Source organism: Scyliorhinus torazame, chromosome 19, assembly GCF_047496885.1.
Source record: "Scyliorhinus torazame isolate Kashiwa2021f chromosome 19, sScyTor2.1, whole genome shotgun sequence".
In the NCBI taxonomy this organism is placed as follows: Eukaryota; Metazoa; Chordata; class Chondrichthyes; order Carcharhiniformes; family Scyliorhinidae; genus Scyliorhinus; species Scyliorhinus torazame.
In genome coordinates, this window is record NC_092725.1 from 140,707,123 (window position 1) to 140,721,257 (window position 14,135).

Here is a 14,135-nt window from a genome sequence, read left to right on the forward strand (position 1 = left end):
GGCTTCTGGCTGCTGCTGGTGTTGGCTTTATCTGGCCTGCCCAGGCCTAGCCTCAGTTCGTTCCCCACCTGCCCTCTCAGCCTGGGGAGTTGCCCCATTGCTCCCATTGACAGACGTTGGCCAGGGCCTCCTCTTTGCCTCGCCGAAGGATTCCGTGGCTGACACTCTGATGTAAGGTCGGCGACCTCACTTTTACTTCAGGCTGCCAGGCTCAATGTCACAAACCTGGCTGCTGCTCCACTCAGTGGAAGTTCTGAAACTTCACAGCAGACAATGGAGATCCGTGTCTGAACGGCTCAAACTCCTCACCACCTCTCAACATCTGGCTCGGTTTACCCACTCTAAAGGGGAGTCCACCAATCAGAGCCCGGTGTTGCCTGCTGATAGGCTCATTCGAAATTCTATCAGCAAATTCAGAGCTACCAAGCTCTGATTGGTGCTTCCAAACCAGAGCCACCCCTCAGTATGGAGCCCTCCCATTTGCTGGGGCCCTCTGAGCATAGTACAGATTCTGGTCCACAGTAAGTGGAGGCTGGGACATCAAGATCACAGGCACTCGAAGGACGGCTGGTGGCGAGGATTCTGCTGAGCCTGAGTCACACGGCGAGTCTCTGGGCTCGGTCGAGTCTCTGGACTCGGTCTTAAGGCAGGCGTTGAAGCTGCAGCAAAAGACAGTGGAACATCAGGCAGAGATGTCAGGTGCATTCAGCAGATTACAACGTACAGAGGAGGAGTCCCTCTGTGTTCAGTCTGGGGTCACAATGCCGGCCTAACAGGGCATGAAGGTCAACACAGGGAGGATGGCGGTCCCCTTAGAAATGTTGTCCAGGAGTTAGGTCCTGCACTGCGCCAGGGGTTATGGTCCATTACTGTAGGCATTGGTGGAACCTATCAGTGGCTATGCGAGGGGGGCCAGGGCACGTCGATCTCCCCTTCTCAGAGTCAGTTGAGGGCCCTTGGGCACCGAGAGGAATAATAACTGTTACATTACATGTTTGTAATATGTTGTTACTCTTCGCTTTACTTCCTGATGGTTAGATTTCACAGAAACTAACAATCTTCAATTCATAGAACATACGGTGCAGAAGGAGGCCATTCGGCCCATCGAGTCTGCACCAACCCACTTAAGTCCACACTTCCGCTCGATCCCCGTAACCCAATAACCCCTCCTAATCTTTTTGGCCACTAAGGGCAATTTAGCATGTCCAATTCACCTAACCCGCACGTCTTTGGACTGTGGGAGGAAACCGCAGCACCCGGAGGAAACCCACGCAGACACGGGGAGAACGTGCAGACTCCGCACAGACAGTCACCCAGCAGTGAATCGAACCTGGGACCCTGGCGCTGTGAAGACACAGTGCTTGCCACTGTGCTATCATGCTGCCCCTATTCACAGCAAAATAGGTTTAATGAATAACGAGTTAAATAATAATGAGTTTGTTCACTCTTCAGAACTATCACTGATAATAAAGTAAATCAGAATAAAGATGAACTGTATTTAACAATAAGAATTACCTGAGCTACATCTCTCTAACTACTGTCCAGTCACTCCTGCTTCGAAGAGAGGAAGGATCTTCCAGGGTCACAGGTTGTACATGAATCTAGTGCTGCCATCTAGCGGTTGTCTTACTCTGTGCTGCAGTTGTTAACCCTTCATACACCAGCCTATATACAAGAACCAGCAGCTGGAGGGCCCTGGTGACTCTGCAATTGTCCAGCCGATCCCAATCTGACTGTGATCCTGTGATCGCCAGCTCCACAGGCAAAGAAGGGTGTATCTGTCCACAACAGAAGGTCCAAAGCTGGCCGGGACCCTCCAAGTCCAAGTCCTCTAGAGGACATCTGACAAAGTGATTCCAGATGACAGGGCATGGAAGCCAGCAACTGTCCCACCTCTGCTGTGGATGTTGGGGAAGCACAAAGACATAGTGACAGCGTGAGGAAGATCAAGAAATAGTAAGAGCACAACAGTGTTTACCACATGTTTATAGTTCCCCCCTGTGTAAATAGCCCCCATTCCACATCTCCTCTTGCGTATACCTCTTCTGGACGTTGAGTTTTGTTGTGGTCTATCGGGGTCAAACCCTGTTCCTTCTCCCCACTTATCACTAATCTTGCATCATGTGCATTTGGTCCATGCTGTGTGAAACCATCTCATCACAATCCATGTCCCTTCTCAGTTCCTCTGCAACATCAGTGGTGTCTCAGCCTCTGTGTAATATGTGGTTGTGTGCGATGTCTTGTTGACAAGCGTTGTGGGTAAACATTCTGTTCATTCTTGGTTATATAAGATGGAGGCTCATGTAGTCCCACAGCCTGTCTGTATGGTGGACAGGTGTAGGTGTGCAAGGAGAGATGAGGATATGCATGGAGAAGGGTCACCTCTTCTTTCTCTCCACACACCGCCATCTCTGAGGCCCTGCACTGAAAAAGGCCACAGCCAGCGGTCATGCATGTTCCTGTCTACCTTCTAACGATGCAGCCCCCATTTTCTTCACGCTCTCCTCTCCGTTGGATCATTGTGCAGGAACCCTTGAACTGTGGCAATTTAAGAAGGCAGCTCACCACCGCCTTCTCAAGGGCAATTAGGGATGGGTAATAAATGTGACCTGGCCAGCGAAGCCTACATTCCAGGAATGAATATAAAAAATAAGTTAGTAGCAGTCCCCAAACAATTATTTTTCTGTTACTGACTAGTGAGTGACTGGGGCTTTAAGGACATGCTGTATTATAGGCACCTATTAACCAGTGCAATTGTGGCTATGGCTGTGGAAGCTTTCAGTATCACCGTATCCTTCCTCTAATGCCCAAATCCACCCAGCCCCTGCTTGCTCCATTTCAGTGAGCTTACTGCTATGGAATGGACTTGGTCGGGCCTTTGGATGGCCTGCATTTATTCCAGTTTTCAAATTACTCATTCAGTAAAACTGAACGACTACACCCTTTGCAATATACATGAGTGCAGATGTTCCGTCAGGGCAAATGTTCCGTGTGGGCAGATGTTCTGGGAGGTCATGAGATTCTTATTGGGTGGTGCGGAACCCGGCAGTAATGAGGTTCTGAGCTGATGTTCAGAAAAGGATTCTCCTCCTTATCCACTTGTTTTTGGAGTCAATATGACCGAGGACAATAAACACAATTGTAGCAAAGCGTTAATGCACAGAGATCCAGAATTGGAATTCACAGAATTAATCTCACAAGAATACACTTTTACATGGATGGCTCATTATTGCCTCTGTTAAAGTAGTGAAGCTGCTGACATGTCTCAGTTGTGCAAGCCTCCGCATTTGGGAATATAATGTCATATGGGTGCTCCTTTTTGTTGGCCCCCCACTGCTGGGAGTCACGCCTCCCGGAGCCCCAACAGCCCTCCCCAACAGCATTGTTTCGAGTTTCATCTTCCACTGCTCCATTGCTTGAGGTTCCAAGATGGTGGACCTCAGGATTTATTACCAGACCAGATTCTACCCCCCATCTGCGATTGTGGAAATCCCTCCCACCATCCTGGAGGAGCGTAACCTTCAGGCTCTCATACCATTCTGCCTGGTCACTTGAGACTGCTGCCCTTCAATCTCTGTATTATTTGCCCCAATCTTCACCCTCACCCCACGCTTGAGTCATTTGTCTGCATTCACCATTCCCCAGTCTTCCCCCAGTGCCAGTCCAGCCCTTCCCTTGCCTCTGTCCTGTCTCCCCTCACCGTGTCTAACCTTTAACCCATTGGCATGTCAGAACCCACCCCTGGCTTGCCACTGGTCTTGAGATGTGCTGAAACCTGTCACAGAGTCTGTGGAGGCATGGTGAAGTAAACAAACTCACCACTATTCTTACAATTCCCCCTATACCAGAAAAGTGTCAATAAGATATTATAAATAGTGAACAGGGATTCTCACGCCCTGACTCCTATGCAGACTTAAGTCGGTGCTCTTCGGGTCAATCTAGTGCTTCAAGGTGTCCCCCGGTATAACCTATATCTTCATAGAAGATTCTTATCACTTAGTTGCTTTGATCCTGAGTCCCGCGTTGCTGAGTAAGTAAAGTAAACTTTGTAATAACCACTGTTTCAGGTTAAATTTTTAAGTTATTTTATTATCTTTTCTTTTTTTTTAAAAGATAAAATCACTGTCTTTACAGAAAAATAAAAAGATCTTGGCCAGGATTCTCCCCTACCCGGCGGGGCGGGGGGTCCCGGCGGGATGGAGGGCGTGAACCACTCCGGCGTCGGGCCGCCCCAAAGGTGCGGATTTCTCGGCACCTTGAGGGGCCAAGCCCTCACCGTGAGGGGCTAGGCCCGCGCCGAAGTGGTTTCCGCTCCACCGGCTGGTGGGAAAGGCCTTCAGCGCACGCCAGCCGGGGCCGAAAGGACTTTGCCGGGCGGTGGAAGTCCGCACATGCGCGGGAGCGTCAGCGGTTGCTGACGTCATTCCGCGCATATGCAGGGGGGTGTCTCTTATGCGTCGGCCATCGCGGAGGCTGTGGCCGAGGCAGAGGGAAAAGTGTTTCCCCACGGCACAGGCCCGCCCACGGATCGGTGGGCCCCGATCGTGGGCCAGGCCACCGTGGGGACACCCCCCAGGGCCAGATCGCCTCACGTCCCCCCCCAGGACCCCTTAGCCCGCCCGCGCCACCTAGTCCCGCCGGTAAGAGAGGTGGTTTGATTCTCGACTGCGGGACAGGCATGACAGCAGCGGGACTTCAGTCCATCGCGGGCCGGAGAACCGCCGGGGGGGGCGGGGCCCGCCGACCGGCGCGGCACGATTCCCGCCCCCGCCGAATATCCGGTGCCAGAGAATTCGGCAACCACCGGGGGCGGGATTCACGCCAGCTCCCGCCGATTCTTCGACCCGGCAGGGGTCGGAGAACCCCGCCCCTTGCTTTTGGATTCTCCTGGTTGGTTGATTCGACCTTCCTGGTCTACCTTGACAATCTCCCTTCTTTATCTTTTGATTTTCTCCTGATGGATTTGCTGTGGTTTCCGAATGATGTCCATCCCATGTACCGAGATCACTCTGCTAACTGAGAGTGAGCACTGGCTGAATGCGATTCAGGATTTATATTGCCCTTCTAGCAGCCCAAGTGATTACATGATATTATTGAAAGTAACTTTCATGCGCTGACAAGTGACTTCTTTTTACATTTGGTCCTACTTATGTCTAATACAACCTTTAGTTACCGGACCCTAATTGCATTTAGTCTTTGTTCTATCGGATCTTGCTTGACTGGTAATAAAATCGGTTGGCAGGTAATAAATTTGGGTCCTGCCTCATCAGCAAATGTTCTGATATCAAACCATAGTCTTATCTTCCCAGCCCCAATGTTTGATGATAACTTGTGTTCAGTGAATTTCGGCGGCAGCGGTGAGCAGGGGCCTTCTGGGAGGTGAGTAGTGAGTTTAAAAGCTATTACCTTTACAGGAGCAGCCCTTTGGATTTCGGCGGCAGCGGTGCGCAGGGACCTTCTGGGAGGTGAGTAGTGAGTTTAAAAGCTCTTACCTTTACAGGAGCAGCCCTTTGGATTTCGGCGGCAGCGGTGCGCAGGGGCCCTCTGGGAGGTGAGTAGTGAGTTTAAAAGCTCTTACCTTTACAGGAGCAGCCCTTTGGATTTCGGCGGCAGCGGTGCGCAGGGACCTTCTGGGAGGTGAGTAGTAATTTAAAAAGCCTTGCCTGGTCCCGTGTCTGTTCTTCTTTTCTGTTTTATTTGTTTTTATATAAGGCGGGAACCGGAAGTTCGACCTCTGGCAAGTCCCCCCGCCCCCCCCCCCCCAACCAATAAATTCTGGTGGAGAGGAAACCCGAGACACTACACGTGTAGTGTCTCCCACCCGCCCTCCTCCTCTAACCTAATAATAAGACCCATTGGTGTAAGGTAAGTGCCATATTATATTATTATATTATTAGCATTGTGCAGGTCAAGGATCGGAGGTGGAGGAGCAGTCTCTGTCAGCGAGAGAACCTGAGAACATCTCAGATACTCAGACGGTAAGAAGGTAAGTAAGTGATTTTTACTTTTATACCTTTTTTCAAATTGTGTGTGTCGGGGGGAAACTGAAGTGACATCACAGAAAAGCTGTGGCCAGAGTGGCTGGTTGGGATTCTAACCTAAATTTAAAAAAAATTTGAGTATTTGGGAACTAATTAAACATAATAACTTAATTATAATTTAGAGGATATCTAAGCCAGAGATCGGAGAGTATTATAGTTAGCTATCGCATTTCTATTAGAAATCTAGTGCTAGGAAACAGATAGTTGACAGTAACTTTGCAATTTAAAAAAAAAGTATTTTTAAAAAAAAGACAAATTTTAATTTTAATTAATTGACGCAATGTCAGTTCGAGGGGTGCTGTGCTCTGACTGTGAGATGTGGCAGGTCCGGGAGGCTTCCAGCGTCCCGGATGGCTTCATCTGCAGAAAGTGCACCCAACTGCAGCTCCTCACAGACCGCATGGTTCGGTTGGAGCAGCAATTGGATGCACTTAGGAGCATGCAGGTGGCGGAAAGCGTCATAGATCGCAGTTATGTAAATGTGGTCACACCCAAGGTGCAGGCAGAGAAATGGGTGACCACCAGAAAGGGCAGGCAGTCAGTGCAGGAATCCCCTGTGGTTGTCCCCCTCTCGAACAGATATACCCCTTTGGATACTGCTGGGGGGGATAGCCTATCAGGGGAAAACAGCAGCAGCCAGAGCAGTGGCACCACGGCTGGCTCTGATGTTCAGAAGGGACGGTCAAAGCGCAGAAGAGTAATAGTAATAGGAGACTCTATAGTCAGGGGCACAGATAGGCGCTTCTGTGGACGTGAAAGAGACTCCAGGATGGTATGTTGCCTCCCTGGTGCCAGCGGGAGATAGAGGAGCAGATAGGTAGACAGATTTTGGAAAAGAGTAAAAACAGCAGGGTTGTGGTGATGGGAGACTTCAACTTCCCCAATATTGACTGGGACTCACTTAGTGCCAGGGGCTTAGACGGGGCGGAGTTTGTAAGGAGCATCCAGGAGGGCTTCTTAAAACAATATGTAAACCGTCCAACTAGGGAAGGGGCGGTACTGGACCTGGTATTGGGGAATGAGCCCGGCCAGGTGGTAGATGTTTCAGTAGGGGAGCATTTCGGTAACAGTGACCACAATTCAGTAAGTTTTAAAGTACTGGTGGACAAGGATAAAAGTGGTCCGAGGATGAATGTGCTAAATTGGGGGAAGGCTAATTATAACAATATTAGGCGGGAACTGAAGAACATAGATTGGGGGCGGATGTTTGAGGGCAAATCAACATCTGACATGTGGGAGGCTTTCAAGTGTCAGTTGAAAGGACTACAGGACAGGCATGTTCCTGTGAGGAAGAAAGATAAATACGGCAATTTTCGGGAACCTTGGATGACGAGTGATATTGTAGGCCTCGTCAAAAAGAAAAAGGAGGCATTTGTCAGGGCTAAAAGGTTGGGAACAGACGAAGCCTGTGTGGCATATAAGGAAAGTAGGAAGGAACTTAAGCAAGGAGTCAGGAGGGCTAGAAGGGGTCATGAAAAGTCATTGGCAAATAGGGTTAAGGAAAATCCCAAGGCTTTTTACACGTACATAAAAAGCAAGAGTGTAGCCAGGGAAAGGGTTGGCCCACTGAAGGATAGGCAAGGGAATCTATGTGTGGAGCCAGAGGAAATGGGCGAGGTACTAAATGAATACTTTGCATCAGTATTCACCAAAGAGAAGGAATTGGTAGATGTTGAGTCTGGAGAAGGGGGTGTAGATAGCCTGGGTCACATTGTGATCCAAAAAGACGAGGTGTTGGGTGTCTTAAAAAATATTAAGGTAGATAAGTCCCCAGGGCCTGATGGGATCTACCCCAGAATACTGAAGGAGGCTGGAGGGGAAATTGCTGAGGCCTTGACAGAAATCTTTGGATCCTCGCTGTCTTCAGGGGATGTCCCGGAGGACTGGAGAATAGCCAATGTTGTTCCTCTGTTTAAGAAGGGTAGCAAGGATAATCCCGGGAACTACAGGCCGGTGAGCCTTACTTCAGTGGTAGGGAAATTACTGGAGAGAATTCTTCGAGACAGGATCTACTCTCATTTGGAAGCAAATGGACGTATTAGTGAGAGGCAGCACGGTTTTGTGAAGGGGAGGTCGTGTCTCACTAACTTGATAGAGTTTTTCGAGGAGGTCACTAAGATGATTGATGCAGGTAGGTCAGTAGATGTTGTCTATATGGACTTCAGTAAGGCCTTTGACAAGGTCCCTCATGGTAGACTAGTACAAAAGGTGAAGTCACACGGGATCAGGGGTGAACTGGCAAGGTGGATACAGAACTGGCTAGGCCATAGAAGGCAGAGGGTAGCAATGGAGGGATGCTTTTCTAATTGGAGGGCTGTGACCAGTGGTGTTCCACAGGGATCAGTGCTGGGACCTTTGCTCTTTGTAGTATATATAAATGATTTGGAGGAAAATGTAACTGGTCTGATTAGTAAGTTTGCAGACGACACAAAGGTTGGTGGAATTGCGGATAGCGATGAGGACTGTCTGAGGATACAGCAGGATTTAGATTGTCTGGAGACTTGGGCGGAGAGATGGCAGATGGAGTTTAATCCGGACAAATGTGAGGTAATGCATTTTGGAAGGGCTAATGCAGGTAGGGAATATACAGTGAATGGTAGAACCCTCAAGAGTATTGAAAGTCAAAGAGATCTAGGAGTACAGGTCCACAGGTCATTGAAAGGGGCAACACAGGTGGAGAAGGTAGTCAAGAAGGCATACGGCATGCTTGCCTTCATTGGCCGGGGCATTGAGTATAAGAATTGGCAAGTCATGTTGCAGCTGTATAGAACCTTAGTTAGACCACACTTGGAGTATAGTGTTCATTTCTGATCGCCACACTACCAGAAGGATGTGGAGGCTTTAGAGAGGGTGCAGAAGAGATTTACCAGAATGTTGCCTGGTATGGAGGGCATAAGCTATGAGGAGCGATTGAATAAACTCGGTTTGTTCTCACTGGAACGAAGGAGGTTGAGGGGCGACCTGATAGAGGTATACAAAATTATGAGAGGCATAGACAGAGTGGATAGTCAGAGGCTTTTCCCCAGGGTAGAGGGGTCAATTACTAGGGGACATAGGTTTAAGGTGAGAGGGGCAAGGTTTAGAGTAGATGTACGAGGCAAGTTTTTTACGCAGAGGGTAGTGGGTGCCTGGAACTCACTACCGGAGGAGGTAGTGGAAGCAGGGACGATAGGGACATTCAAGGGGCATCTTGACAAATATATGAATAGGATGGGAATAGAAGGATACGGACCCAGGAAGTGTAGAAGATTGTAGTTTAGTCGGGCAGTATGGTCGGCACGGGCTTGGAGGGCCGAAGGGCCTGTTCCTGTGCTGTACATTTCTTTGTTTTTTGTTGAAGCAGTGCCCTCTGAATCTCTGCATTTAACTGGCGTCAGTATTTCACACATGCACTTTATTGTTACCTAACTGGGACATTAAATCTTGATCCTTCTTATTCGACTACTTGCTAAAAGGTTTTAACTTCTAAAGTTAGTTTTAACTTCTAAAGTTAGTTTTAATTCTAAAAAAGTGTAAAATAATGTATAAACTTACATTTGTAACTAAAGATCTTCATTACCTTTGTAAATACTGCTACCAATGTTACTAAAATTTAATTCTCTGTAATTTCTTTCTATGGAAAGAAGTTGTCTCAAGCTGGTGTTTAAGCTGACACAGGGGGTGGGATTCCCCGACCCCCTGCCGGGTAGGGGAGAATCCCGCCCAGGCTGGGGCCAGAGTTAACGCTAAAGAGACTGGCAGCCGGAGCTGTTTCTAAGTGTTTCACTTACCACACACTCAGTCGGCACTGACATCCTCACCTCATTGCAGTGTTAATGTAACCCTACTTGTGACAATAAAGATTATTATTAAAACAAGGTTTGAGGCTTTTTGAGAGGGTTTTTGCCACCCACTCCACCTCGAAAGTCTTGGGGCCCAGGCCCCGCTTGTAAATACCTGCACCAATTTGTGGCCACGAGATGTCTGCCTAAGAGGCGTGGAGCATCGCGGAAGGTGGGAGCATGAAGCGTCCAACCCCCTAATTATACTAAAATCAAACCCTTGTCAAAACTTCGACAAAGAGTCATCGGACTCGAAACGTTAGCTCTTTTCCCTGCCTACAGATGCTGCCAGACCTGCTGAGATTTTCCAGCATTTTCTCTTTTGGTTTCAGATTCCAGCATCCGCAGTGATTTGCTTTCATCCCTTGCCTGAGGTCCCCAATCTGAGCCCCATCTCCTTAACCAAAAGGCTGGATTTGGGAAAAGCAGCCTGCTAATTTCGGGAAAGTGCAGGGGTGAGGGTGTTGTTGCGGAAGTGGAGCTCAGTCGCTCATCGAGCAGAGTTAATCATTGACAAGGAGCTGGGATGTGTCAGTGAATGTGGCTCTGACTGTGTTTGAGGATGGAACTTGTCGATATTGAATCGTTTGGAGTATTTACTTAATGATAGAGGCGAACAGGAAGCTGGAGCGATTTCTTTGCTTTGTGCTGGTCAGGGAGAGAGATCCAGTCCAGTGAATGTCCCTGAACAGATTCGAACCGCCTGGAATCAGCTGTTGCCCTGCATCATTGGGCGGTTTGTGAAACCTGAATTGAGGCCAACAACAAGGATTATTCCCCCAGTCTCTGCAGCTAGACACAGTCATTCATTCATCGCGAAGACTCTGGTTATTGGGATTTCTCATCATGTCCACCGCTTACGGGCTGATCTTCACCTGTGTCTGCGCTGCCATCGTGCTGGCTGGGTTATCCGCCCATGGGCTGGTCTTCTACAACTTCGCCAAGTTTGTTTCATTCCGCAATAGCCGCCTGGATATGCTGCTGGTGAGCATGGCCCTGGCAGATTGTACCTCTCTCCTCTTGGACCCTTTCCTGGTCCTGGCTGTCCTGGGACACACTTGGCCCTTTGGGAGGACATTCTGTAAAATATTTCAGTTCCTCCTGGCGTGGTCGGTGGCGGCCAGTGTCTACTCCCTGTGTGCAGTGTCCCTCACCCGGGCCAGGATCATCCTCAATCCCCACAGCCCCCCGTCAGTCACGTGGAGCATCCTCATGTTGGTGTTGGTCTGGGTCCTGAGCCTGGGGGTGACCATCCCTCTCCGGATGAACTCCACAACAGGGACAGGGAACGACAACCTCACCATCTGCGTCTCTGGATTTTACCAACACAAGTACCAGACCCTCCTGGTCCAGTTCCTCCTCCACTATCTGCTCCCCATGCTGCTGATCGCCTGGAGCTACACCCGCCTCGCCGTGTTCCTCCTGAAGAGCCCCATGCTGTCCCTGGTCAGCTCCAGGAACACCAGGAGAGCTTCCATCATGATTATATTCACTGTCGGCTCCTTCTCTGCCTGTTGGCTGCCCAGTTACATCCTGGAGCTCTGTGTCTACCTGGGTTCCTGCCACCGCGGCAACAGCTGGGACATTCTCCACTTCATCTGCACCATCCTCAACTATTTCTACCCATGTGTCAACCCAGTCATTTATCTTCTGCTCGCCCAGAGATACCGGGGAGCTGCATCCTGGAGCCTGCCTTTCAAATCTCACAGAGTGCACCCCAGGAACAGAGCTTCAGATCCACAGGAGATGTCCTCACACCACTGAACCCCAGTCTGAACCTCAGATAGCCAGACCTCCTCAACGTGGAAGATTTAGTATGATCCCAGTAACATTCTCTGTACCTTCATTGGAGGATTTATACGAATGAATTGTTTTTAATCAGGATATCAGACAGTTCAGTCCTTTTAAATGAGCAGAAGCCAGATTGAAATCCGAAGGTACACTGTTTAAATTCTATTTGGCAAATATTTACTTCCATATCTGCCAGGCAGCACTTCCCAATTTAACCTAAAATATATCATTATTATAGCGAAGGTTTCTGCATTATATGCAAGAAAATATATAGATAACAGAAAGTCACAATAAGATGGAGAATTAAAGAGAATTGCATTTTCTGCTAATTTATTCAACTACATTGAACTGTAAACGACCATGCAGAAATCGTAGAATATATTGGGCGGCACGGTAGCACAGTGGTTAGCACTGTTGCTTCCCAGCGCCAGGGACCCGGGTTCGATTCCTGGCTTGGGTCACTGTCCGTGCGGTGTCTGCACGTTCTCCCCGTGTCTGCGTGGGTTTCCTCCGGGTGCTCCGGTTTCCTCCCACAAGTCCCGAAAGACGTGCTGATATGTGAATTGGACATTCTAAATTCTCCCTCTGTGTACCCGAACAGGCGCCGGAGTGGGGCGACTAGGAGATTTTCAAAGTAACTTCATTGCAGTGTTAATGTAAGCCTATTCATTATAATAATAAAGACTTTTAAAAATAATGATTATTAATCAGCTAACATGATTACATACCATAGATTCATAGAATCCTTACAGTGCATAAAGAGGCCATCCAGCCATCAAGTCTGAATTGACCCTCCAAAAGAGGACCCGACCTAGCCATTCCCTATCCCTGTAACCCCACCTAGCCTTTTTGACACGAAGGGACAATTTACCATGACCAATCCACCTAAACCTGCACATCTTTGGGCTGGGGGAGGAAACCAGAGCACCCGGAGGAAACCCACACAGACATGGGAAGAACTCCGCACAGGCAGTCAACCAAGTCCGGAATCGAATCCAGGTCCCTGGCGCTGTGAGGCAGCAGTGCTAACCACGTGCCACAGTGACACCCATATATTGGACAGAATTCTCCATCAGTGGACGGCGGAATTGGGAAACGCGATTGGGCGGAGAAACCATGACACCAAATCGCAATTCTCCATCGCTTCGACAGCAGCAGCACTGCGTTCCAGAACGCATGTACAATAAACACCCGTAGCATATCATTGGGGCCCGACCTGATATTCACCTGGGCCTCCGCGATTCTCCGCCTCCACTGGGGCGAATTCCCACTGGCGAGGTTCCCTTGTGCTTTTAAAGATCGTGAAACAGGCGCCAGGATTGCTGAGGGAGAGAGTGGGGTTACGGAAAGTGTCCAACATCACCATAGTTCACTGACAGTTGTGTCGCTGGCCCTTCTGCCAGGGCTGGGGATGGCCAGGAGGTGGGCTGTGGGGTCAGGGGTAGCGGGGGTGGCCCAGGGTGGACGGGCATGGAACACCATTTCTCCACCGCTGAGTGCCCACTGTGATATTAGGGCCACAGGTCATATGAGTCCCCCCCCTCTCTCCCCCCTCTCCCCAGTGCACTCCCCCGAGGTGCCCCCTGGCCCCAGCCGACTCATCAGCTGTACGGGCGCGCTCCAGCGCAACCAGTGCCATCTTGTTGGTTGGGGAGTGAGGTGTGTATGCAACTTGTCAGCCTCCCGAGTGTCAATCACGGACCCGGCCAATCCTGCACCGTTCAATTGTGTTCCACGTGGAGCTGGTGCTAGCCTGTCCACGGTCACAGAATCGGTCCAGCTGCGACACCAGATTTGCGGCCGTGGAAATCCACAAATCTTGCCCTGGCATCAACGCTTAATCTCAGAACGGAAGATCCTGCCGATTGTCTGCTTTCTGTCTAATTAAAAATACATTATTCCATGAATATCTATAAAATAAATTAATATGGTTTAAAATGAATGTTTGAAGCAAAACCAATCAAACAGTATAATAGCACAATGATTTGAACTTCATTCGTTACCTGCCTAGCTTACTGGCCTGACCTTGCAAACAAAGAAAGGATTGTCATATACCTGAGAAACATCTTTAAACAGAGACAATCAGAAGCTGAACCATTCACATCAAACTTCTCGAATCAAAAAGGTGTTCGTGCTCCAGACCAAAGTGGGGAGTTCATTTTCATCATGACTGTGGAATAAAAAAATCTATGAGTGGCAGAAATCACCATTGGTTTTTCATGTGGCTTTTTCATTTTTGTCTAAACCCAGAGAAATTATGTCATCCGTATTCAAATTATTTTTGTAATAAAACAAATTTAAATATCACCAGGAAAAAGAAAAACATGGAAAAGATGCAAACATTTTGTACAGGTTTAAAACAGCTTAGTTTATCGGTGTTGCCATGGTCACGCCATACATACACAGGAGCTAAATATAAACCTATCAAACCCAAAATGGACAGTTTCCAATCAAATGGAGTTGAGAGGTCAGGTGACCTTTT

The 14,135-nt window shown here is 48.8% G+C and overlaps 1 protein-coding gene across 1 annotated transcript; it reads left to right on the forward strand.

Moving 5' to 3' along the window:
* The first annotated feature begins 4,982 nt into the window (after positions 1-4,982).
* On the forward strand, positions 4,983-11,626 carry LOC140395972 (galanin receptor 2a). The gene is made up of 2 exons (XM_072483999.1): positions 4,983-5,099; positions 10,646-11,626. The coding sequence occupies exons 1-2, from the start codon at positions 4,983-4,985 to the stop codon at positions 11,624-11,626; spliced, it is 1,098 nt and encodes a 365-aa protein (XP_072340100.1).
* Positions 11,627-14,135: the final 2,509 nt, after the last annotated feature.